Below are 26,357 nucleotides of genomic sequence, written 5' to 3'. Positions count from 1 at the left end.
GGACTTTGTCATTTTCCTAAGAAACACCAATAGATGGCTTTTTTGTTGGTGGTGGTACGGAAATACCCAGAATCTCAAAGTACAACTGTGTTTTTTACTATGTATCATTTCTAATAGTAACGGTATTTATTATTAAATATGAGGAAATTAGCTTTTTATTTTCCACTAGAATTTAAAGCTCTATTTTTTTTTTTTTCATATGAGACATTTTGTGTGTGTGTGTAGGGGGGGTCTTCTTCTCACTTAGGTATCACTTGAGTCTATTCTTCCCTTCCTATATATTTTGTCCAACCTGTACAGAACAAATTAGAAGAGAAAGTATACACACACAGATAAATTCTTTGGTTTCAGAAAAAACTGGGATCATACCACATATATAAGTATTGTAAGTGCTCTTATGACTGACAGTAATAAGCACAGATGTGTTTCCCTATCAGTACACATAAAGCTACCTTCATTCTCCTAACTGCTGGTTTCCCTTGTACAAACTTACCACACAGTTCAACCACCTCCCTATTGATGGGCATTTTAAGTTATTTCCAAACTTTGGCAGTGATAAACAATGCCATAATACCCACCCAGTCAACACATCTTTATGTGCTTGTGCTTATGTCTATGAGTACAATTCCTAAAAGAATGGCTGCAACAAATAGAATGTACATTAAAATAGCAATAAATATGCTGAGCGCTGCTTCAAAATGCTAAACTATGTCTGTGAGAATCCACTCTCCCATCCTATTGGCAATAATGATTAATACTTAAAACATTTGTCAAAAAATAAATAAATAAATAAATAAATAATAAGGTTTAAAAAAAAGTTTTCCAATCTGGTAGATGTCAGTAGCACTTCATTGTTTAATGTGCAGTGTTCTAACATATTTTTGTACATTTCTTGGCAACCTGCAACTTCTGTGAACTACCCATTTATGTCCTCAGTTATTTTTGTCATATCTATAGGGATTCAATATATTAAAGGTATAAATATTTGAAGAGACTTACTTTAAATTCTCAGAAACTGTTTTGGCTTTATTGTAGTGTCCTCCAACTGGATTTGCAGCAGCAATAATGGAAGTTCTTGCAGGGAGGCTACAAACCATGCCAGCCTTAGCAAGACTAATGCTTTGCTGTTCCATGGCTTCTAACAAAGCTTGATGTTGATTCCCCATCTTATCAAATTCATCTATTCCACAGATACCTACAACCATAGTAAAATAATACAGACAAAAAAATGTTCCTTTCATTAAGTTTCAAACTTGACGGGATACAAATTACTCCACAATAAAGAATATTTCCATTAGCTTCCAACAGTTAAAATTATAAAATGTCATACAGTACAACATTTGTGCTTGTTTTACAGTAAAAAAATATACCTGTCTTATTTAAACATTATATTTTATTTACTCATTTAGCATTTTCCATAGGCACTATATTGTGAGGTTACAAAAATGAAGATATGAGAGTAACCCTCAAAAAAGCTTAGATGACTTAGGTGTTCCTGTCATGGCTCAGCAGAAATAAATCTGACTAGTATCCATGAGGATGCAGGTTCGATCCCTGACCTCGCTCAGTGGGTTAAGGATCCGGCGTTGCTGTGAGCTGTGGTGTAGGTCACAGACGCAGCTCAGATCTGGTGTTGCTGTAGCTGTGGTGTAGGCCAGCAAGTTGTAGTTCTGATTCGACCCCTAGCCTGGGAACCTCCATATGCTGTGAGTGCAGCCGTAAAAAGCAAAAAAAAAAAAAAAAGCTTAGAAAACTTAAAGTTGAACAGGTGAAATAAGATATGTACACATCCAAAATAGTATATTTTGACAATTGTAACAGATATGCATAATCATGAATTTTCTGTGGGTGGGAGGGATTAAAGAGGAAGGGGAATCTAGAAAGGTTTTAGGAAAAAGGTACTACTTGAACTGGGTCTTTTGGGAACCGCAGAGCAGCATGATTTGGGAAGAAACACATGGGCTCTAAAGTCTGAAGACTAGAGTGCAGTTCTCAGCAATACTCGGCATTGACTGTACAACCATAGGGTTAATTGTACACTTAATCTCTTTAAACATAATATGAAGATCCACCCCTGACTGAAGGCATTTTATGTGCCAGGAGTATTATATCTAATCCACAGGTTACTGAAAGCCCTCTAACATTAGCTTGTAATATTTTTCCTCCACTCCCCATACCATGAGCAATTTGGTGGTTATCTTTGCTATGGTTAAACCCCTCTATGTCTACTCTATGACCAAGTAAGCCATGCCAGCTCAGTCAGCCCGTGCCTCTCTGGAATTGATGGTATTATGAGAAGTTCTCAAGATTTACTTAGTACAATTCCTCAAGGATAGGAACAAGGTAGGAACAAAGTCAAGCTACATAGCTGCTACTTTTCAAAGTTTAAAGCAGGAGGTGGCAATCTTTTCCTCTAAAGAGAGATTTTTTAATGTTTTGCAGGCCACATACAGTCTGTCACATATTCTAGGATTATTATTATTTTTTTTTTTTGTTCTTTACAAACTTTTAAAATAGCTTGTGGGAGTTCCTGCTATGGGACAACAGGATTGGCGGCATATCTACAGTGCTAGGGCACAGGCTCAATCCCCAGCCCAGCACAGTGGGTTAAAGGATTTTGCAGCAACTACATTGCTGCAGTTGCAGTGTAGGTCGTAACTGCGGCTTGGATCTGATCTTTGACAGCCCAGGAACTCCACATACTGAAGGGCGGCCAAAAAAGTCTTGTGGACTACAGTAAAACAGGCTGAAGCGTGGGGTGACCTGTACATTAAAGTTTGCCGACCCCTGGTATTTTTTTTTTTTTTTTTTTTTTTGTCTTTTTAGGGCTGTACCCATGGCATATGCAAGTTCCCAGGTTAGGGGTCACATGGAAGCTGTAGCTGCAGGCCTACACCATAACCACGGCAATGAGGGATCCGAGGCGCATCTGTGATCTACACCACAGCTTACAGCAATGCCGGATCCTTAACCCCCAGGGCGAGGCCAAGGATCAGACCCAAGTTCTCATGGATACTAGTCGAGTTTGTTAGCACTGAGCTACAACAGAAACTCCTGCTGACCCCTGGTTTTAAAGCAAAGTTTAAATTGTAAAAATTTTCTATTTGCTTTTAGAAGTCTGATCTTTGCTGACTAACATTCTTTTGTATTTCTGTTTTTTTTTTGTTTTTCACTTTTAAGGGCCATACTTGAGGCACATGGAGGTTCCTATGCTAGGAGTCGAATCAAAGATATAGCTGCTGGCCATAGCCACAGCCATAGAAATGCAGGATCTGAGCAGCATCTGTGACCTATACCACAGCTCACGGCAATGCCAGATCCTTAACCCACTGAGCAAGGGCAGGGATCAAACCCGTAACCTCATGCTTCCTAGTCGGATTCGTTTCCGCTGTGCCACACCAGGAACTCCTCTTTATTATTTTAACAGCGATATTTTCACTATGATAGTGCTTAACTTATCTATGTATATTTGTTTTTTGGGGTTTGTTTTTTTTGTCTTTTTGTCTTTTTAGGGCCACACCCTCAGCACATGGAGGTTCCCAGGCTAGGGGTCGAATCAGAACTACACCTGCTGGCCTACACCACAGCTACAGCAACACCAGATCTGAGCCACATCTGCAACCTACACCACAGCTCACAGCAACACCGGATCCTTAACCCACTGAGCGAGGCCAGGGATAGAACCTACAACCTCATGGTTCCTAGTTGGATTCGTTTCCACTGTGCCATGATGGAAACTCCTCTATGTATATTTAAAAGAGACACCCTTGGGCTTTTAACACTCCTTATCTTAAATCCCATTAGCTATCTGTACAGCTAAACCTTGTCTCACCTTCATATTCAATAATGAGCAACCTCTATTTTTTTTTTTTTTCACCTGGTAATTTAGCAAAAGTATTGGCACTTTTTTTTTTTTTTTTTTTGCTTTTTAGGGCCACACCCAAGGCATATGGAGGTTCCCAGGCTTGGGGTGGAATCAGAGCTACAGCTGCCAGCCTAGACCACAGCTCATGGCAACACCGGATCCTTAACACACTGAGCAAGGCCAGGGATTGAACCCTCATCCTCATGGATCCTAGTCGGGTTTGTTAACTGCTCAGCCAATAAAGGAACTTTACTGTCACTTCTGATGAGCTATATGATAACCAGAGAAATGTTTGTTGAATTTATGTGTTCATCAACTATTTAATGAATGCCTTTTACATATCAGTACTATGTTCTAGGCATGTGGGATATAGCATTGTAAAGACAAAATTCTCTGCCCTTGTGAAGCCTACATTCTATTCAGTGTAGGAAGGCAGATAATAAAAAAGATAAACCATCTGGTACATTAGCTGTGCCCTGGAGAGAAAACCAGAGTAGGGTAAGAGCAGGGTCTCCTGCTGGTGGGAGTGGGGATTACAGTGTAAAATGTGGTGTTAAGGGGAGGCCTCACTGGGGTCAGGACTTTTGAACAAAAACATGAAGGAGGAAAGGGAATAAGCATCGCAGACTATCTGGGGTGAGAACATTCTAAAGTAGAACGGCTCTAATGCAGGAATGTGATGTGTCTGGAATGCTGGTGGTGTTCAAGGTATATAGCCAGGAGGCCAGTGAAGCTGAAGAGGAAAGAGAAGGAAGTAACAGGTAATGGGGCAAAAGAGGTGGTTAAAGGCTGGAATGTGAAGGGCACCTGGGCCACTATTAACACTTGGGCTTTGGAGTTCCTGTTGTGGCTCAGCGGATTAAGAATTCGACTAGTATCCACGATAATGTGGGTTTGATCCCTGGTCTTGCTCAGTGGGTTAAGGATCCAGCGTTGCTGCAAGCTGTGGTGCAGGTCACAGATGCGGCTCAGATCCTGTGTTGCTGTGGCTGTGGTGTACGTTGGCAGCTACAGCTCCGATTTGACCCCTAGCCTGGGAACCTCCATATGCCGTGAGTGCAGCCTTAAAAAGAAAAAAAAAAAAAAAAGATGGAACTGTCATTTTACCATGATGGGAAAAAATATAAGAAGAATAGGTTGAAGGGGAAGATGAAGATTATAGTTCTGGACATGCTGAGTTTGAGAAAGTTGTGAGGATACTGAACAGGTGAGCCTGAATTCAAGGGAAAAGAAACATGAAGCTGGAAAACTTTAGCATACAGGTAGGTAAAGAGTCATGAAACTAGATAAGATCCCCAAGAAGGTAAGTGCAGACTGAAAAGAAAAAAGTACAAAAACTAAGCACTCTGAGAAGCCAACCAGTTAAGAGGCTGGGGAGATGAAGAACAAGTAAAGACTGAGAATGAACAGTATAAATAAAGTGAGGAGAAAAAAAAAATAAAGTGAGAATAAAATCAGAAGAGTGTAGTGTCTTGGAAACCAAGGAGATAAAGTATTTCATGGATGGGGCAGTGATCAGCATTGTTGACATGGCTGACAGGCACTGGATTTAGAATTGTGAGTGTCCCTGGCAAACTGGAAGGAATGAATGACCTCAGCTGGACTGGAATCTGGGTACTGCCTGACACATGCATAGGGACATGTTTTCCCAATGGGGTTAAAGCATCAAAAAGAGAAACTTAGGTAGCAAAGCCCAGTTGGAGAACTCCTTTTGCTGAGCCTTCCAACTAGATTTCTTATAAACTATCAATCATACCCTGAAAAAACAAAACGATGAGCTATGTATTCCCAGTTTGGGGAGCTCTCAGTCTCAATTCACTGGTTGGGACAATGTGGTCCAAATGACTTCTGGAACAGAATGTGAAGAAATTAATTGAAAAAGAAAAGGCTTAAAAAAAACAAAAACAAAGCCCCAGAATTATTATTATTTGCTTTGGCCTCTTACCTTGATCGCCAAGTACCAGGGCACCAGCTTCCAAAGCGAAATCTCCAGAGGAACTATCTTTTGAAAGAGTTACAGTCAAACCAGAGGTGGTTGTGGTATTACCACAAACATACACGCCACGTGGAGCAACACTGCACGCTGCCTAATGAAACAAAGAGTCTAAGAGAATCAACCAAAGTAAAAGGGAAATAATCGCTATGCTAGATGCTCACAAAGACTGGCTATATGCCAGGCATTCTTCTAAGAGCTTCATTGTAAAATCTACACCACCACAGTAACAAGAAGGTACTATTACACTCCCATTACTGATGGAGAAGCCAAGCAAGGTCTGATGAGAGTAACTCACATAGCTATACAGGTTGTGAAGTCAGGATTCAGTCAAACCCAGGAGCCTGACTCTGAAGCCTGTGGTCATGTGAATACTCTATACAATTCCATTTTATGCTTCATTTTCACATTCAAATAGCAAAAAATGTAAGTATAAATTTTAGTTTCAGACTCCAATGCTTCTTTAAACATGGGGTAATAAAAATGGCTCAATAATACTCACTGTCTGAATAAACAAGAAATGCTAAGACAGAAAAGTAGTTCCTAGCACAACAGTATGGACCTTTAGAGTCAGGCAGACCTATTTAAATCCTGGCTCTACCATGTAGCTACTGGTAATGCTGCTCTTGAACCTCCCTGAGCCTCAGCTTATGTTTAATCATGTGCTGCCCTGAGGAATAAATGAGATTGTATATGCAAGGCACTTAACTGGGTACTTGGCACGTAACATGTGCCCCATGCAAGGCTGCTGTACAAGGCTGTGCACTCCACAGCCCTAGAAGACAGCTGCTGCACAGCTATCTATGTCAACAGTGTGTTCTGGACATGCATGGAACATAGCCCAAGTGACCCTTTGGAGTCTAGCTAAATAAATGGTAGCTATCATTATTTTTATCACTTGCAATTCCTTAGTTGTTAGTCTGAGAATGACATTTACTACATGGTCAGAGGAAAATAGGATTTAAAAATATAAACAATTCATAACTGTTAGCTTAATTATTAAAAATCTTGGCTTAGGGGGGCCAGCAGACTTACACATGATCACATCAGACTTACATGCAGTTCAGATTCCCACATGCACTTTATTTATTAATTTTTTTTTTGGTCTTTTTGCCTTTTCTAGGGCTGCTCCTGCGGCATATGGAGGTTCCCAGGCTAGGGGTCTAATCAGAGCTGAAGCCGCCAGCCTACACCACAACCACAGCAACTCCGGATCCGAGCCACATCTGCGACCTACACCACAGCTCATGGCAACGCCGGATCATTAACCCACTGAGCAAGGCCGCAACCTCATAGTTCCTAGTCGGATTCATTAACCACAGTGCCACGACGGGAACTCCAAATTCCCACATGCACTTTAACACACACAGTCTACCTAGGTACACTGTTTTCATTTTTATCAAAGTCTGTTTCACCTATAACTGAGTACTCTGTGCTTCAATTGTCAGGCTTGTAGCAAGGGTTCCAAACAGAATTTTAAAAAAGATAAAAAGAAGTTGGCCCAATTGGTCAAAAGGAACAAAATATGGAAACACAGATTAAATGTCAGATTGGGAATTGAAATGATGACTGGTTTAACACTTAGCCGTCGGGAATAAAGAAAGACTCTCACATGAAAGACAGTGGGTTTATGATGCAATGAGGAGATCAAAGGGTTTTCAATCCTGGCTGCACTTCAGGATCACCCGTGGTTGTACACAGATCAACACTAGAACCCTAACCGAAACTCTTAATTCTTAGTACTGGGAAAGTCCACAATATTTTCAAAAAATTCCCGAGATGATTTTGATCTGCAGCTGGGGTTCCTAAGCATTCTTATGCTGGCTTAGCGGGTGTTACTCCAGGTAAACCACAGCATTCCACCAGCTACACATTCCAGGGCCATAAGCTCTGGAGGGGAAAACTACTAGGCTCTGATTGGCACAGCCAAAATCTTCTTGGGCACCAACAACCGACTGGTCAAAGAAGTTTCCAGAGAGAAGTAGTGGAGATGGATAGGACAAGATCTCTTACCTTTATCAGACTATTCCTAAAGCCCAACAAAGTGTTATGAGATAATGGGGGACCCTGCTTTACTTTCTTAAACTATTCTGTTCATAGGTGAGGTCAGGACAACAAAGTCTAGCAAAGCAATGCTGGAAACAAAAAAGAGGGGTTGTAGTTGACATCATAAGGGACTAGCACGCTTGTGTAGTGTGTGTGACAGACGACTTGGCTCAATTTGAAAGGATGGGCAGATACAAGTTATATATACTCACACAAACTTCAACTCATTGGTACTACCTAACAAATGATGCTCTATGGAACACAAAAACAAGTTTTAAAGAAAATTCCCTTGTGAATTCTTCATGCATTTAAGCAAAAGGTCAAATACCAAATGACTGATTTCCTACCTGTAGCATCTGACTCTTTCCCAAGCCTGGGTCTCCAACAACAAGGATGTGTGGGTCTCCTCGAATCGGAATTCTGTTTTTGTCATCTGCGTATTTCTGGCTTCCTCCAAAGAGTGCTAATGCCAAACCTGCTTTAACAAGCTCAGAAGTGAAAGAAGAATGAGAAAAAACACAAAACAAATGAGAAAAATGTAAAGACTGTAAAGCAAAAGAAGTGCTCCTCCTTCTATATTTTCAACGTTTGGGAATTTTTTTTTTTAAAGCATGATTGAACTTTGCTTTTTTTTTCCCCAAGAAAAATAAGTCTAAAAATATAAACTTCTTTAATGTAAATGGTTAAAAGGCAAAAATTAGAAAGCATATAAAGGAGTTCCCGTTGTGGCACAGTGGTTAATGAATCCGACTAGGAACCATGAGGTTGTGGGTTCGATCCCTGGCCTTGCTCAGTGGGTTAAGGATCTGGTGTTGCTGTGAGCTGTGCTGTAGGTTGCAGACGAGGCTTGGATCCTGCGTTGCTATGGCTCTGGCGTAGGCCGGCAGCAACAGCTCTGATTAGACCCCTAGCCTGGGAACCTCCATGTGCCTTGGGTGCAGCCCTAGAAGAGGCAAAAAGAAAGGAAAAAAAAAAAAAAAATCAGGTAACTTAAAAGTCACCAAGTGAAGACCTACAAACCCATTCCACAAAGCTGAGAAGTATTTATTAGTTCCTACTTTAACATTTAGTGTCCAGTGTCACTTTAAAAGAAGCCCATTTCTACTAACTCTAATTGGTAAGCAGCTCTGCCTTACAAGGAGCTGTAATTTGCCTCTCATACCAGTCATTTATGGAGAATAATGATTCATATTAAGATATAAATAACGGGGAGTTCCTGTTATGGCTCAGTGGTGGCAAGCCTGACTAGTGTCCATGAGGACACAGGTTCCATCCCTAGTCTTGCTCAGTGGGTGGAGGAGCCAGTGTTGCTGTGAGCTGTGCCACAGGCTGCAGCTCTGATTCAATCCCTGGCCTGGGAACTTCATATGCTGTAGGTGCAACCCTAAAAAGACAAAAAAAAAAAAAAAAGATATAAATAATGGGGCCACCAGGAATGACTATTTTTAACCTTTATATTTTATTTTTGCTGAATTTATGTATTTTTGAGTAAAGATGAAGTAAAATACTTACTTCGTGACCAAAAATGACAGGACAAAGCGAGCTAAAAAACAGAAAAGGACTTATAAATTCTAACTTACATTTCAGTGAGACATTAGATGATCTACTTTGCAATTTGCTTAATTTGCTTTATATTTAGCATCAACAAAAATAAAAAAAATTTCCATCTCCTCAAAAAACTCAAGAAATTTCATTCTAGCAGTAAATTTCTCAAAATTCTTTGTGAATATGCAAAGGGAAGAATGCCTTAAAAATTGTGCCTGTGTGAGGGAGACAGGATACTTGTAAAGCATTTACATTACCTGCCTTTAAAACACATCATACAAAATTAAAAAGCAGAAAGCTACTGCTTTTACATATACTAAAAATGAAATATCAGAAAGAGGAATTAGGAAAACTATCCCATTTACCATCTCATCGAATAGAATAAAATACCTATGTGTTGCTGTGGCTCTGGCGTAGGCTGGTGTCTACATCTCCGATTCGACCCCTAACCTGGGAACTTCAATATACCGTGGGAGCGGCCCAAGAAATGGAAAAAAGACCAAAAAAAAAAAAAATAAGTATCTAAAGAGACAAAATATATGTACTCTAAAAAAACTATAAGACACTGATGAAAGAAATCAAAGGTGACACAAACAAATGGAAACACATACCATGCTCTTGGATTGGAAGAATCAGTATTGTTAAAAAGACTATACTACCCAAGGCAATCTACAGATTCAATGCAATCCCTCTCAAGTTACCAATAACATTCTTCATAGAACTAGAACAAAATATTTAAAAATTTGTAGGGAAACAAAAAGCAGTACTGAAAAAGAAAAACAGAAAGGCTCCCTGACTTCAGTCTATACAACAAAGCTACAGTAACCAAAACATACAGCAAAGGAAAGACATTCTCTTCAGTAAGTGGTGCTGGAAAAACTGGACAGCTACACGTACAAAGAATGAAATTAGAACAATCTCTAACACCATACACAAAATAAACTCAAAATGGATTAAGGATCTAAACATAAGGCCAAATACTACAAAACTCCTAGAGGAAAACATAAGGGAGAACACACTTTGACATAAACTGCAGCAATATCTTATTTGATGCACCTCCTCAAATAATAAAAATAAAAACCAAAGTAAGCCAACAGGATCTAATTACACTTAAAAGCTTTTGCACAGCAAAGGAAACCATAAAAAAACAAAAAACAAAAATAGTTCCTGTCAGGCTCAGCACTAGTATCCACAAGGACTTGGGTTTGATCCTGGGCTTAGCTCAGTGGGTTAAGGATCCAGCACTGCCTTGAGCTGTGCTGAAGGTTGCAGACACGGCTCAGATCCCAAGTTGCCGTGGCTGTGGCTATGAGGAAGGCTGGCAGCTGCAGCTCTAATTCGACCCTTAGCCTGGGAACTTCCATATGCCACAAGTGCAGCCCTAAAAAGCCAAAAAAAAAAAAGGTCTACAAACAAATGCTGAAGAGAGTATGGAGAAAAGGAACCCTCCTACACTATTGGTGGGAATGTAAATTGGTGTAACCACTATAAGGACAGTTCCTCAAAAAACTAAATATAGAACTACCATATTCCAGCAATCCCACTCCTGGGCATATATACAGAGAAAACCATAATTTGAAAAGGTACAGGAGTTCCTGCCATGGCTCAGTGGTTAATGAATCTGACTAGGAACCATGAGGTTACAGGTTCAATCCCTGGCCTTGCTCAGTGGGTTAAGGATCTGGCATTGCCGTGAGCTGTGGTGTAGGTTGCAGACGCAGCTCGGATCCTGCATTGCTGTGGCTCTGGTGTAGGCCGGCGGCTATAGCTCCGATTCGACCCCTAGCCTGGGAACCTCCATATGCCATGGAGCGGCCCAAGAAATGGCAAAAAAGACAAAAAAAAAAAAAAAAAAAAAAAAAAGGAGAAAAAAAGAAAAGATACATGCACCTCAAAGTTTACTGCAGTACTATTTACAATAGCCAAGACACAGAAAAACCTAAATGTCCCCCTTCCTCTCCCAGTATTTCTGGGGATCACCTCCCAAATAAAGCATTTTACTATTGGGTCATATCTATCCAACTTGCATCAAAGCAACCATCACCAATATGTAAATGAATGGGTGGAGCTGTGTTCTAATAAAACTTTATTTACCAAAACAGGCAGCCTGCCTAGTTTGCCATCCCCTGCAAGATTAATAAATGGAAAACCATGAAAAATTCTACTTTTGATGTTAAGGATTTCCCATTGTAGCTCAGGGGGTTAGGAATTGACTAATATTCATGACGATGCAGGTTTGATCCCTGGTCTTGCTCAGGGGTTGAAGAATCTGGCGTTGCCACCAGCTGTGGTGTGGGTTGCAGACACCGGCAGCTACAGCTCTGATTCAACCCCTAGCCTGGGAACTTCCATATACCTTGGGTAATGGCCCTTAAAAAAAAAAGAAAGATACCCTTACTGAATTCTAGTTTTGACGTTGAAACCACAAACTTAGAAGTAATAGGTAAAAGCAAACTGTGGGAAAGAAACCCAAGTTTTTCATACTAACTTATCCTCCCCAAGTATGGCAGAGGACCATGCCAAAATGTTCATTTTTATTAATAACCAGTAAGAGGAATCAATCAAAGAAGTGTTTTGATTCTTAACCAGGGAGCTGCTATAGACCACGCACCACTCCATCACTTACCACCAGACCACAGTGTCACCCTAGCTCAGAGAAACCTGTCTCCCAGGGTGGGTTTGGATGGCTGTCTTTTCAAAAGTCTCTGAGGGTTTAAGGACAAAGAACCCTTGGGGAACTCTATACCTTTGCCAGCTGACTAATTAACATATTAAAGGCAGAAAGGAAAAGGGTCAAATTCTCCTAGACCCCAAGGACTTGGTGGACAGTAAAGCTGACAAAATCAATTATTATAGTACAATGGATTTCAAAACCTCAGTTCTTTACCTTTATTTGGTATATCTACTATTCAGTGTCTCCCTTTTTCTCCTACTCAAAATTATCTAAAAAACTGACAAAAATTTTCAAAATTTTTTGAAATCTTTGAAGTTAGCATATTGGAAGTAAGTGGCTAAAACAAGATTCTAAATTAGGTTTTTCTTCCCCTCCAAAGCTCTTAACCACTAAAGCAAAAATGCCTCTACTTTGCTCCCTCTCTATTGCATGGCAATAACATGGAAATAAAACAAAAAAATTCTGAAATACTTACCAAATGTAAAGGACTTCCCTGTGAATCTCTTTCCTGCTTTTTATTTATTTTTATTTTTTGGCTGCACTCACTGCATGTAGAATTCCCTGGGGCAGGACAGAACCCAAGCCACTGCCATGATGCCAGATCCTTAACCTGCTGCACCACAAGGGAACTCCTCTTTCTTGTTTTTTAAAAGTAAACAAACAATCTCCTACATACAACTAATTGAAATGATTTGAAATTCACTGTCCCATGACCATTCTGTTGCGTAACCAGCTTGTGTGGGACAGTAAATTTTCCTTATTGTTTGTTTCAACTAGGGATTAGAAAACTTATCTGTCAAGAACCAAATAGTAAATATCTGTGAGCCACTCTGTTGCAACTACTCATCTTGGCCACTGTAGGTCAAAAGCAGTCAGATACTATGTAAATGAACAACTGTGGCTGTGTTCCAATAAAACATCATTTATAGACAATGAATTCTGAATTTCATACAACTCTGTATCTCATGAAATTCTTTTTAAAATTTTTTTCAGCCATGAAAAAAAGTAAAAACCACTCTTAGCTCACAGGCTGTACAGAAATGGGTGATTCGCTTCATTTGGCCCATGAATTGTAATTTGCAACATTCTGACTACTTTTTGGTTATTTGTAGCCAAGAGCACCCCCAACACATACATACATAATTAAACTAGAATAACCTCATACATACTTGACAATGAGTTTAAATAGGTTTTCTTCAGATTGAATCTCCTGGATGGCATAAAGGTCTTTAAGTGAGAATTCCATTAATGTTCCAGGCTTATATCCATCCTCAGAAGTCTTTGTATTCTGTCCTTTGCTATTGCTAACAGAATTTGCTTCAACGTACAAAAGGAACATGCATTTGTCATTCTTATTTCGAGAACCTGTAAATTTCAAAGTATGAAATAAATAATTGGTGTTTTCATTTTCCCTACAAAAATTCAAGTAGAATGTAAAAGAAAGGCACAGTGAACTATAAATAAACCTTTAGAGAAAAAGTTTTACCAATGAAAGAATCAAAGAATTCTCTAAATTACTGGAAGTTCAGAAGTTTCTTAAAAAGGGAAAAGATGAATGCTAACAAGCTACTGAGGAACAATCAAATTGAAGAAAGTTATACCACACCTTCTTCAGCATTTGAGACTTTAACAACTCCAGTAATAGTCACTGTGTCTCCTGGGACACAGCTATCCACAAGATCATGAACAAGTTCACACTCTATTGTTCGTGGAATCCGACCTGCTTCTCGCTGATCATCAGACATCAACTCCTGGATTCTAAAAAGTTAATGGTTTTCTGTCAGTACACATACTAACTCTGGGTTAATTTCAAACATATTAACTCTTCAGGGTCCACATGGTGCTGAGCTAGATAAAGGCAGTTAAGTTTAAAAAAAAAAAAAAAAAAAAAAAAAAAGGTTCAGTGGTTCCTGCATAGCACTGGGAACTGTATCTAGTCACTTATGATGGAGCATGATAATGTGAGGAAAAAAGAATATATACATATGTATGTGTGACTGGGTCATCTTGCTGTATAGTAGAAAATTGACAGAACACTGTAAACCAGCTATAATGGAATAAAATAAAAATCATTAAAATAAAAAAAGGTTCAATGGTAGGTATATCTAAAGTTATTTCAGCAATTTCCAATTAAAGACAGCCGGATGGGCACATGTATTTGCCTACCTTTCTTCCAAAATATCTACCAAAATGATAGTCACTAAAAGAGTGAAGAGGAGTTTTGGGTTGTGTAGAGGTGCCAACAATAAGATATATATATTTATTTTTTTTTGCTTTTTAGGGCTGCACCTGTGGCATATGGAGGTTCCCAGGCTAGGGGTCAAATAAGAGCTAGAGCTGCTGGTGTACACCACAGCCACAGCAACACAGGATCCAGCTGTGTCTGAAACCTATACCAGAGTTCACGGCAATGCTGGATCCTTAACCCACTGAGCAAGGCCAGGGATTGAACCCGCAACCTTGTGGTTACTAGTCGGATTTGTTTCCACCACAATGGGAACTCCAATAAATAAGAGATATTAATGAACTTTTAAAAAACAGCAAATGGGAATGTACTGATGGGTAAAACAAAATCAATCCCAGAATACAGACAGCAAAAATTTACAAGGGTACAAAGGAAGTGGGAGCCAATGTTCTTGGCATAGCCCTAGAGAAGCTTCTGAGTTGGCGTTAGCAGGAATGGAGAGTGGAAATAGACGGCTGCAGGAAAATAGAATAGTCGACTGAAAGACAAGTCATGGAATAGCTCTTCAGAAATTATCTGGAAGGTGGGTGGACATGTGAGTAGAAGAATGAGGGTATCCCAGCAAAGCCATCAGGCTTCCCTACCTGGCAAAAACCAGAGCACTGTTGAAGGAAATGGAGCTATCCCCTCTGTGAGGGGAGCTCTGGTGCCCAGAGAGATATGAGTTCCAGCATAAGCCTCCTCTCATTCTGGCATTCAAGGAGCCCAAGTCAAATTAAAAAACCCATTTATAAAGTAAAATCTGATAGCCAAAACCCTACTACCTTCTTATCCAGGGATGAAGCTTTAGGAAGAAAAACTCCTACCTAAAAAATAGCAAAGGAAACCTATCCTACCTACTCCAAATAATTCCTCATTGGATGATTATTTGAGGATGAAATGGCAAAAATTCTAGGAGCACTGAAAACAAAAAATCAACTGCTGAAGCATTTGAGAAAATGTTACCATCATAAAACCAGAATAAACTGGAGTTCCCACTATGGCACAATGGGATTAGCAGCATCTTGGGAGTGCTGAGATGCAGGTGTGATCCCAGGTCTGGCACAGAGGGTTAAGGATCTGGTGTTGCCACAGCTGCAGCTTGGATTGCAACTGTGGCTTGGATCCACTTCCTGGCCTGGGAACTCCAAATGCTGCAGGGTGGCCCAAAAAGAAAACAAATAAAACAGGAATAAATTGCTATAAAAAACTATTGGAAGAGTTTCTTGGCCACTTAGCAGGTTGAGAACACGGCATTGTCACTGCCGTGGCGCAGGTTCAATCCCTGGCCTGGAAACTTCTGCATGTTGTGGAAGGGATTAAAAAATGAAAAAAGAGAAGCTATTGGAAAACAAGTGTGACATCAGAAAAATTAAAGATATGTATATAAAAATAAAATATTTATAGAAGGGATAAAAGGAAAAGCCAAAGAAATCTAGAAAACAGCAAAAAGAAAACAAAGAGTGAAGAAAAAGTTGGAAGACAGATGAACAACCCAATGGATATACCTGACAGGAGGCTCAAAGAAAGAAAATAGGAAATAGATATTCTAGAGTTGAAGACAATTCTAAAAGAAAAGGGCCAATCAGTGTTAAGCAGGATGAAGATACCATTAGATGGACTCAGACTTTTTCAGAATACTCTGTATAAAAAGATAACAAAGACTGGGAAAAGTACTCAACAACAAAGTTAGAGTCCGAATATGAAGCACATTAAAATATGGGATAATTCAGTGGAGTATAAGAAAAGGGAATCCATTTTGATTTGATGCTGGGATCATTTTCCTTTATGGGGCAAAACAAACTAAAACAAAAACCCCAGGGACATATATTATGCTTTCTTCTCCTGGCATCTGATCACCTTTACTTGGTTGAACAGTATTTATACTATCATAAAAATGTAAATGCTGTTTGTTGTTTTTGTTAGATACAATCCATACATAAACTATGGAATGTAATTATGATAAGAAAATAGAAGTAGGGAGTTTCTAATGTGGCACAGTGAGGTTAGGGATCAGACTGCAGTGGCTCAGGTCACTGCGGAGGAATGGGTTGGACCCCCAGCCCAGTGCAGTGGATTAAAGGATTCAGCTTTGCTGCAGCTGTGGCATAGGCTGTAGCTGTGACTCAGATTCAGTCCCTGACCTGGGAACTTCCATATGCTATGGGAGTAGCCAAAAAAAAAAAAAAAAAAAAAAAAAAAAGAAGAAAGAAAAACAGAAGTAAACCTTCACAATTTAAAATGTAACATCATACCTGAAAAAATGTCTAGAGGTAGAAATGGGAGAAAGCAAAGCACAGATACAACATTTCTAACATCCTTGGCACAGAGTGGATGAGTAAAATGAAGGAAAAGATATAGAATGTTATCTAAAATTATGTAAGGAGTTCCCTTGTAGCACAGCAGGTTAAGTATGTGGCATGGTCACTGCTGTGGCATAGGCATGATCCCTAGCCTGGGAACTTCTGCATGCCATGGCCAAAAATAAATAAAATAATGTAGACGGCAACAAGAAGTTGTGGGAACTATAGTATAGTGAATAAGTTTTTAAAACATTCATATGCGTTATTTTAGAACGTTTAAATTTACACTTGAATGATGAATATAAGTACAAACCCTGCTTCACAGTTACCCATCACCTTCACCCTCAATGCACATTTAAATACTGGTGAATACTGGTATTGAGAGGTGTCATAACGACACATGTTAATGTCTCCTTACTTTAAAATTACCTTTTAAACTTTTCTTATCAAAAAAACATGTACTTCTACCTAAATGTAATGCAAAAACACAGATAAACAAAAAAAGGAAATAACAATTACTCTAATCTCACCTCCCAGAGAGTATACTCTCAACGTGCTTTTTTATATTTCTTGCCCGTGGTGTTTCATTTTGTTTTTTTAAATAAAGTCAATATTGCACAGTAGATAGCATTCTGTGACCTGATTTATCACTAAATTCACGGTAAACAGCTTTTGTTGATGGTTTTTTTTGGCCACACCCATGGCATGTGAAAGTTCCTGGGCAGGGATCCAATCCTAGCCACCGCAGTAATAATGCCAAGTCCTTAACCCAATGAGCCACCAGGGAACTCCACGGCAAACATTTTAAAAAAGTCATTTCAAAACATTCTCCTCTATTATCATAATTAGTGGCTACAGAATAATTTATTGGTACCATCCTTCTTACAATATTTTCTTCAGATCTTTAGGCTATTCTCCATTTTTGGTTACCAATACTGTGAAAACATACTTTTAGCAAGCTTTTTCTGCATATTGTGACTGTTTTCATCAGATGAACTCCTAGAACTGGGACAGCTGCAACTATAAAGGCTTCTGACTCTGATATATACTATAAGGGCTTTGTCATCATAATGGACCCAAACGTTTCAATGCACTAGTTGAAAAACAATAATTTTTTATGGCCATCCAAACTAAGGCTCAAAAGAAAACTGAAACAGAATCTACTCTATATGGCAGAAAGGAGGCCTTTCTTCTAGGCCAAAAAATCATTTTATGTATCTACAGAGCAATAGAATAAAACAATTAATTATATAAGCTTATAACACATTAACCAAGTTTTACTATAACTAACTCACTTAAAATGAACTTGAGCAATACCTTACTTTTAAAAATTCAGGAGTTCCCATCGTGGCGCAGTGGTTAACGAATCCGACTAGGAACCGTGAGGTTGTGGGTTCGGTCCCTGCCCTTGCTCAGTGGGTTAACGATCCGGCGTTGCCGTGAGCTGTGGTGTAGGTTGCAAACTCGGCTCTGGTGTAGGCCAGTGGCTACAGCTCCGATTAGACCCCTAGCCTGGGAACCTCCATATGCCGCAGGAGCGGCCCAAGAAATAGCCAAAAGACAAAAAAATAAAATAAAGTTGAAAAAAAAAAAAAAACCCCAAAACCAGACAAAACCAAAAAAAAAAAAAATTCAAGAGAAGGATTTAAATAGCCTCCCTTTCTCAATCATCTACCCCTAACCCCTAAGTTTAATTTCCTAACATTAGGAGATGATCATTTGAATTTAAGCATTTAAGTCCATTTTTTGTCTGTTTTTTTTACCTGAAAACAAAGATATTTTGTTCAAAAAATTAAATCACTCTGAATCTTCTGTGCATTTTTTCTGAACCTAATAGCACCTTTGAGGCCCTCATCATGCTCCTCAGTGGTGACAGCGCTACAGACATGGGCTGGAAACCAGGCTCCCCCATTCATACGGCACCACACTTGAGAGTTTCAAACATTTTGTCTTGAAAAAAAAAATTTTGTCTTTTATAAAATGGAATATTTGTAAAGATCTCAGTGAAGTGTACAGTTAATTACTATATATACTGGTCCTGGTTTTTATAGGGCAGAAGGAGGTGAAGCGGGACAGTGTTTGACAGCCATCTACTTCACTTTTTTCCTAGGTTTTTAATTTTTTAAGACCATCTGTTCTGGAGTTTCTGTCGTGGCTCAGTGGTTAACAAACCTGACTAGTACCCATAAGGACGCGGGCTCGTTCCCTGGCCTTGCTGAGTGGGTTAGGGATCGGTTAGGGATCCCTTGTTGCTATGAGCTGTGGTGTAGGCCAGCAGCTGCAGTTCTGATTTGACCCCTAGCCTGGGAACTTCCATATGTCACGGGTGTTGCCCTAAAAAGCAAAACAAACAAACCAAGACCATCTGTTTCAGGCAATTTTCCTGGATAGCACTCTGACTTCAAAACTATCCATTATTTTATATTTAGGGATGAGTTATAGGATTACAGCCAGAAAAAAAATGGAATAAACTGTTAGATTAAAAAAACACACACAGGGAGTTCCCATCATGGCTTAGCAGAAATGAATCTGACTAGGAACCATGAGGTTGCGGGTTCAATCCCTGGCCTCACTCAGTGTGGCCCTGGCCTCGCTCAGTGTGGCCAGCAGCTGTAGCTCCAAGTAGACCCCTAGCCTGGGAATCTCCATGTGCTGCAGGTGTGGCCATAAAAAGCAAAAATAAAGTTATAAAAATACAAACACACACAGAAAACTAGGTGACTTTCAAAAAAAAAATTTTTTTTAAACACCTAGAGTAAAATGCCTATGGATAGTATAAATATGAAATGAAACATATCTATTTCCAAGGAATTCTTTTTTTTTTTTTTTTTTTTTGGCCTTGCCTATGACATACAGAAATTCCTGGGCCAGGGATCAAATCCGAGTCATGGCTAAATACTTAATCACTAGGCTACCAGGGAACTCCTCTAAGGGATCCTTTATTTTAAACCTTTCAAACAATATTATTTTCAACACAGATCATTATGGAATGAAACATACAGTTTTCCAGTTCAATGAGTCACATAAATGAGATAGCAAATGAACTATTTCCCCATAGCAAAAGGATACAATACTTGTACATTAAATCCTTTCTGGAATCTGACAGAGAACAGATTTCAAATAAAGACAACTATCATTTCAACACATAACTCTTCATAAAATAAACCTTTATTATATACTTTATCATTATCTACAGACAAGAATCAAAATATAATAGAGGAATATTGTAGATTTACTTGACAGCCTGAGAGCTCTAAAACCTGCCTTCTATTGAATAGTCTGCTTGCTTACTTGATTGACTGCCAGTCCGTCGTAACTGTGAGAGGAGAGCTACGGAGAGCAGTAAATGACTTCCCTCGACAGGCAGGAATAGGACACTGCAATGAAATTCATTCACATTTAAGTTTTGATAAACTACAGTCATATCTCAGGAAAATTCAAGTTAAAATGCTTCCCTTAGTATTGTTTTAAAAGGTGGCCTCAGAATGGTATTAAAGTAGAACTAAAAGCTGTAATAAATTTCGATTTTCTTCTGCACTGATTCTGTTTTTGAGGCAAATTTTCAGCTGGTCCTTTTGATACTGCTCTTATTCTTTCTGCTGTGGGTATGCAAGGATCCTTACTCACCTCCCGCACTCCTTCCTTTGTGCCCACATAGTCTCCTAATCCTTGAATAGCCTCTCATACCCAGTCCTCCATACCCAGCCTAACCGTTCCCTTTTCAAAAGCCTTTTCTAGGTTTTCTTCAATACCCAGTTTTCCTACCTCATCTCCTTTTGCACAGTTTCTACAGTATTAACACTCAGTATGCCACAGAGGCAGTTCTCAACATGTAAGTCAGTTGTGCTGAAGCTTCCATAAGCCACTTGTTAGCTGTTTAGCTGTGTGTACCACAAGATGCATTTGTAAATACAGAGACTGTGGCAGACTGTGTTTTCCAAATATGGTTGTAACAGTATCTCCCCTCACACCTTTCTAGAACTTTGCTACTCCCTGATAAAGAGGTGGAGTCTAAATAATTTCTCCCTCCTGGAATGTGGACAGGCTTGTGACTCCCTTTGTAACCAACCACACATGACAGAAGTGATGCTGTCTGATTTCTGAGGATTCTTGAAAAGAGGCAGAACCATTTCCACATGTTGTCTGGACCCGTCTCTTGAAGCTATTAACAGCCACGTGAGCAGAATGAGTGTCCTGAATTGCCATACTGTGTGCAAGAAGCAAAAATGATCCCACAAAGAAAGACACTGGTCAGCACCCAGCCACTCCCGCCCCTTGCTATTCTACCTCCGTAGGAGACCTAGAGCCAGAAGTACCCAGCCAATCAGTTCTTTCAAACTCCCTACTCACAAAAACCAGGTGAAATAATATAGCGATTATTGTTATGTTGAGCTGCTATGTTTTAGAATGGTTATGCAACAATAGTGACTAGAATAGAGATCACCTGGAACAATCATCTTTTTGATCCATTCACTGAAGTTCAGACACATGAGTAAAAAGTCAGCACCACTACCTACTATGATACAGGGTGTGGAAATACCTTGACCCATTAGCGCTTACAGAAAATATCCACGTTAAATCAGAATTTAAATTTGGGCCTCTGACCTAAATACCTGAATGTTAAGCCCAAATACCAGATGACATCTATCTATCAACAGCACTGATTATTCAGAACCAATAGCGAACCCAACATACTCTAGGATTCCTATAAGAGAAGTGAGCCTAAGAATTCCAATTTGAGTAGGAATATATAAATACTGAACTTATTAAGGCTAAGGATGATAAAGACAACTCTGAAAAAGAACAGATACAGCAAGTCTCCTTACCTTATCAAAGATTTTAATAAGAGCAATGTAAATAGGATCACGTAGCGCTGGTATAGGACCAATGAAATAAAGCAGACTCACAAGCCTACCGCAGCAATGCATTACAGAGGATGCACAGAACAGCAGTAGAAACACAGGGCTTAACTAACAAATGGCAACAACTGACTTTGCACCTAAAAGGATAAAATTAGCTTTATGCCATTCACAAATTTAAATTCCAGATGGATGAAAGATCTCAGTATAAAAAATAAGACTTAAGAGCTCCTGTTGTGGCTCAGCAGGTTAAGAATCTGACTGGTATCCAGGAGGATATGGGTTCAATCCCTGGCCTCACTCAATGGGTTAAGGATCTGGCATCACCACAAGCTGGGGTGCAGGTCACAAATACAGCTTGGATCTGGTGTTGCTGTGGCTGTGATGTATGCTGGCAGCTGCAGCTCTGATCTGACCCTTAGCCTGGAACTTCCAAATGCCACAGGTGCAATACTAAAAAGAAGAAAAGGAAAAAAGAAAAAAAAGACTTGAAAGTATTAGAAGAAAATTTAAGAGATATGGTTATAACGCTTGACTGAGAGAAGGCTTCTTAAGCAGTGCATAAAATGTACAAGTCGTAAGGGATAAGACTGATCAATCTAACTACATCAAAATGCAAAGCCCTAAAACAGAAAAATGTACCACAAAGTTAAATAACCATGATGTAAAAAAAATCAATGATCATTATCTAGAATTTATAAAGAACTCCTATCAATAACATAAACAGGAAATTCAATAAAGAAGGAAACTAAATGACCAATAAAGAAGTGAAAAGATGCTCAAACATAACAGAAATCATAGAAATTCATATTAAAAGTGAAATACTGGAGTTCCCGTCATGGTGCAGTGATTAACAAATCTGACTAGGAACCATGAGGTTGCAGGTTTGATTTCTGGCCTTGCTCAGTGGGTTAAGGATCTGGCCTTGCCGTGAGCTGTGGTGTAGGTCACAGACTCAGCTTGGATCCCTGCTTTGCTGTGGCTGTGGTGTAGGCCAGCGGCTACAGCTCTGATTGGACCCCTAGTTTGTATGGAGATACACCTCAGGAGCGGCCCAAGAAAAGGCAAAAAGACAAAAAAAAAAAAGTGAAATACCATTTTATACCCACCGGTCTGGCAAAAATTTAAAAATCTAACAATAATAAGTATTACTGAAAATATGGGAAAATGATTATTGATCAACACTACTAGTAAGGGTGCAAGTTGGGACCAACAATCCAGAAAGAATTTTGGCAACATCTAAAAAAGTTAAAAATAAGCATATCATATAACTGAGAAATTCCTTTGCTAAGGAGACAGGTACAAGAACGTTCTCTGTAGAGTCATTTGTAATTGTAAAATGGAAACAGCACAATGTCCACCAGGAGAATGGACAAACAGTGGCTATGGTTTACTCCACAATAGTAAAAATGAAAGAATTAGATATGCATTGTGATAGTTAGAACTTTTTTTTTTTTTTTGTCTTTTTGCTATTTCTAGGGCTCCTTCTGCGGTATATGGAGGTTCCCAGGCTAGGGGTTGAATCGGAGTTGTAGCCACTGGCCTACGCCAGAGCCGCAGCAACTCGGGATCCGAGCCATGTCTACAGCCTACACCACAGCTCATAGCAACACCAGATCCTTAACCCACTGAGCAAAGGCCAGGGATCAAACCCGCAACCTCATGGTTCCTAGTCGGATTCGTTAACCACTGAGCCACAATGGGAACTCTGATAGTTAGAACTTTAAAACAACCAAGTTAAAAAAAGTTCTAATTTGTTACATTCAGTATACCATTTATGTAAGGATAAATTTATGTAAAGACATATAAATCTGTGTAAAGATAAACAAACCCTACATATACAGTAAAGTATGAAAATGTAGACTTGGAGTTCCCATCATGGCACAGCGGAAACAAATCCGACTAGAAACCGTGAGGTTTCAGGTTCGAACCCTGGCCTCGCTCAGTGGGTTGGGGATCCAGCATTGCCGTGGACTGTGGTGTAGGTCACAGACGCGGCTCAGATCTGGCATTGCTGTGGCTGTGGCTGTGGCTGGCCGCTGTAACTGAGATTAGACCCCTAGCCTGGGAACAAAAAGACAAAAAAAAAAAAAAAAGAAGAAAATGTAGACTTGAAGAACACATGCTGGTTTCAGAATAGTGGCTACCTCTCTCTAGGGATGAAGCAAAGTTAATGGAACCGAGGAGGGAAAGAAAGAGACTTTTCTTTTTGCTTTTTAGGGCTGCACCTGCAGCATATGGAGGTTCCCAGGCTAGGGGTCAAATTGGAGCTACAGCTGCTGGCCTACCCCACTGCCACAGCAACTCGGGATCCAAGCTGCGTCTGCAACCTATACCACAGCTCACGGCAATGCCAGATCCTTAACCCATTGAGCAATGCCAGGGATTGAACCTGCAACCACATGCTTCCTACTCGGATTCGTTTCCACTGCACCATAATGGGAACTCACAGACTTTTTTTTTTTCTTTGTCTTTTTAGGGCCTCACCTGTGGCATATGGACACTTACAGACTTTTTTTTTTCTTTTTCTTTTTAGGGCCTCACCTGTGGCATATGGAAGTTCCCAGGCGAGGGGTCAAATTGGAGCTGTAGTTGCTGGCCTAAGTCACAGACACAGCAATATGGGATCCAAGCCATGTGTGCGACCTACACCACAGCTCACAGCAATGCTGGATCCTTAACCCACTGAGCAAGGCCAGGGATCAAACCTGCATCCTCATGGATACTAGTCAGATTTGTTTTCACTGCGCCACAACAGAAACTCCCGAAAGATACTCTTAACTTTACAATACTTAGTATTTTTTGTTAAATATTGCCAACTCATAATGGTGGTATACTGATATTAGTTACATTATTCTCTATACTTTTCTACAGTTTTAAAATCTACAGTTGAAAAAAAAAGCTAAAGAAAAAAAGAACACATCACTTTCAAAGAGCAGAATAAAGGAAAGAAAACAATATGTGTACCTATTAAGTCAAAATATAAATATATGAATGGAAAGACTACACATTAACTTCAGGATAATGATCGTCTCGGGAAACAGTACAAGCAAGGGGTAAAAAAGAGATACAAATTGTACCAGCGATGCTTTCTATCTTTCAAAATATATCTGAATCTGGCAAAATGTAAATTCTGAGTGATGAGTAGAGGCATTTCATTTTTAAATTTTCTATACTCTGAGGTAATTCAAAATTCAAAAACTGAAAATAAAGAAATCAGCTCTGTATTTAGAAACACTGGGAAATATTTTCTGTAAATTGACTTGCCTTCTTTACCAAGAGGAGGAGTAATTAAAGAACAAGATACCTTTGTGGGCAGATTATATTTTCCATCTGGAAGAGAAAAACTCTGTATTTCTCCACATGTAGCACAAAGAAAAGCCATCTTGGTACAAAGAGGCTTTATATTACTGACACGAACAACCGTCCCTCTAAGAGAAATGTATTTTCCATAGTAGTTTGCTCGAACATTCTTGAGGTGTGTCAAGGGTTCATAGTTGTATACCCTAAGAACAAAAACAGGAATATATTTATCTATGAATTTACCATGAACAGAGAGCTGAGGATATCCGTATTACACAAGTTCCTTTTAGGAGCAACTATGGAATTCTCAAACCATTTCACCCTCATATTTATTGGGAATATTCTAAGTATTATATCGTTTAAAAAAACTAAACGTTCCCTATTCTTCTTGCTCCACTGGCTATTCTCTAGGGAAAAAGGAAAAAATAATGCCACGAGGAAAATCTCAGATTCAGTAACTTTTGAGTTTCTAACTTCTTTTCTCAAGAAATGTTAGAAAAAGTCTTTTTTCCTAAACTCTGGGGGGAAAAAACCAAACCCTGATGATTACCTTATTCATCTCTTCTATTGAGAAATTTAAAATCTTGTAATAAAGGTGAATTCAAAAAACAAAATTCCATTTATTCTCTGTGCTTAATAGAAATGTAATAATTTTAACAAATTTTAATTGCACCACTTACAGGTTGACAAATCAACTTCTTTGGGCAGAAAAGGTTTATTTCTATCATGATCACTTCAAATTCAGTGGGTTCACTTGGGTGTGATGACGTTACTGTTTTCTCTAGCTTTATGAAGTTCTCATTCTTAAATAGTCTTCAATGCCTGATTCTAACTACTTTAACACCAGCAATTTCCTCACCTTGCATGAATGTGTGGCACATTTACCATTGTTTCCCCATTTCTAGACAATCCTTCTTGGGCTTGTAACTCAGCTGCATGCCTTTCAAGGTCCTTAGTTAATACCTAGACAAAACGGACATTTACTTAAAAGTTTGAAAACAAAATATCCTCTTGAAATAGGACTCTTTTATAAGGAATATGAAGTTATAAACAATTCAGAATAGATTTTTTTTTTTTTTGGAGTTCCCGTCGTGGCGCAGTGGTTAATGAATCCGACTAGGAACCATGAGGTTGCGGGTTCGATCCCTGCCCTTGCTCAGTGGGTTAACGATCCGGCGTTGCCGTGAGCTGTGGTGTAGGTTGCAGACGCGGCTCGGATCCCGCGTTGCTGTGGCTCTGGCGTAGGCTGGCGGCTACAACTCCGATTAGACCCCTAGCCTGGGAAACTCCATATGCCGCGGGAGCGGCCCAAGAAATGGCAAAAAGACAAAAAAAAAAAAAAAAAAAAAAAAAGAATTTTTTTTTGCTTTTTAGGGCCATATCCGTGGCATATGGAGGTTTCCCAGCTAGGGGTCAAACTGGTGCTGCAGCCACCGGCCTACACCACAGTTAACAACAACACGGGATCCGAGCTGTGTCTGTGACCTACACCATAGCTCAAGGCAATGCCGGATCCCCAACCTACCGAGCAAGGCCAGGGATTGA

The 26,357-nt window shown here is 39.5% G+C and overlaps 1 protein-coding gene across 3 annotated transcripts in view; it reads right to left on the bottom strand.

Moving 5' to 3' along the window:
* The window catches only part of MCM8 (minichromosome maintenance 8 homologous recombination repair factor), a 46,949-nt gene that overhangs the window by 10,094 nt on the left and 10,498 nt on the right, over positions 1 to 26,357 (bottom strand). For all 3 annotated transcript variants that reach the window (XM_085004447.1, XM_085004448.1, XM_085004449.1), the window contains 9 exons: positions 25,672 to 25,775; positions 24,817 to 25,015; positions 19,942 to 20,027; positions 13,730 to 13,881; positions 13,293 to 13,488; positions 9,417 to 9,447; positions 8,252 to 8,392; positions 5,811 to 5,952; positions 1,000 to 1,195 (listed from right to left, as the gene is read on the bottom strand). In XM_085004447.1, coding sequence (XP_084860573.1) covers positions 1,000 to 1,195; positions 5,811 to 5,952; positions 8,252 to 8,392; positions 9,417 to 9,447; positions 13,293 to 13,488; positions 13,730 to 13,881; positions 19,942 to 20,027; positions 24,817 to 25,015; positions 25,672 to 25,775 — 1,247 coding nt within the window. The remainder of the gene's footprint in view (positions 1 to 999; positions 1,196 to 5,810; positions 5,953 to 8,251; positions 8,393 to 9,416; positions 9,448 to 13,292; positions 13,489 to 13,729; positions 13,882 to 19,941; positions 20,028 to 24,816; positions 25,016 to 25,671; positions 25,776 to 26,357) is intronic.

Source organism: Sus scrofa, chromosome 17 (genome assembly GCF_054392235.1).
Source record: "Sus scrofa isolate SSC_HxYL_T2T_F1_AM1 chromosome 17, Sscrofa_HxYL_maternal_Yorkshire_Landrace_v2.0, whole genome shotgun sequence".
In the NCBI taxonomy this organism is placed as follows: domain Eukaryota; kingdom Metazoa; phylum Chordata; class Mammalia; order Artiodactyla; family Suidae; genus Sus; species Sus scrofa.
Note: the sequence above shows the minus strand (reverse complement) of the source record. Positions and strands in the feature narration are given on the sequence as shown.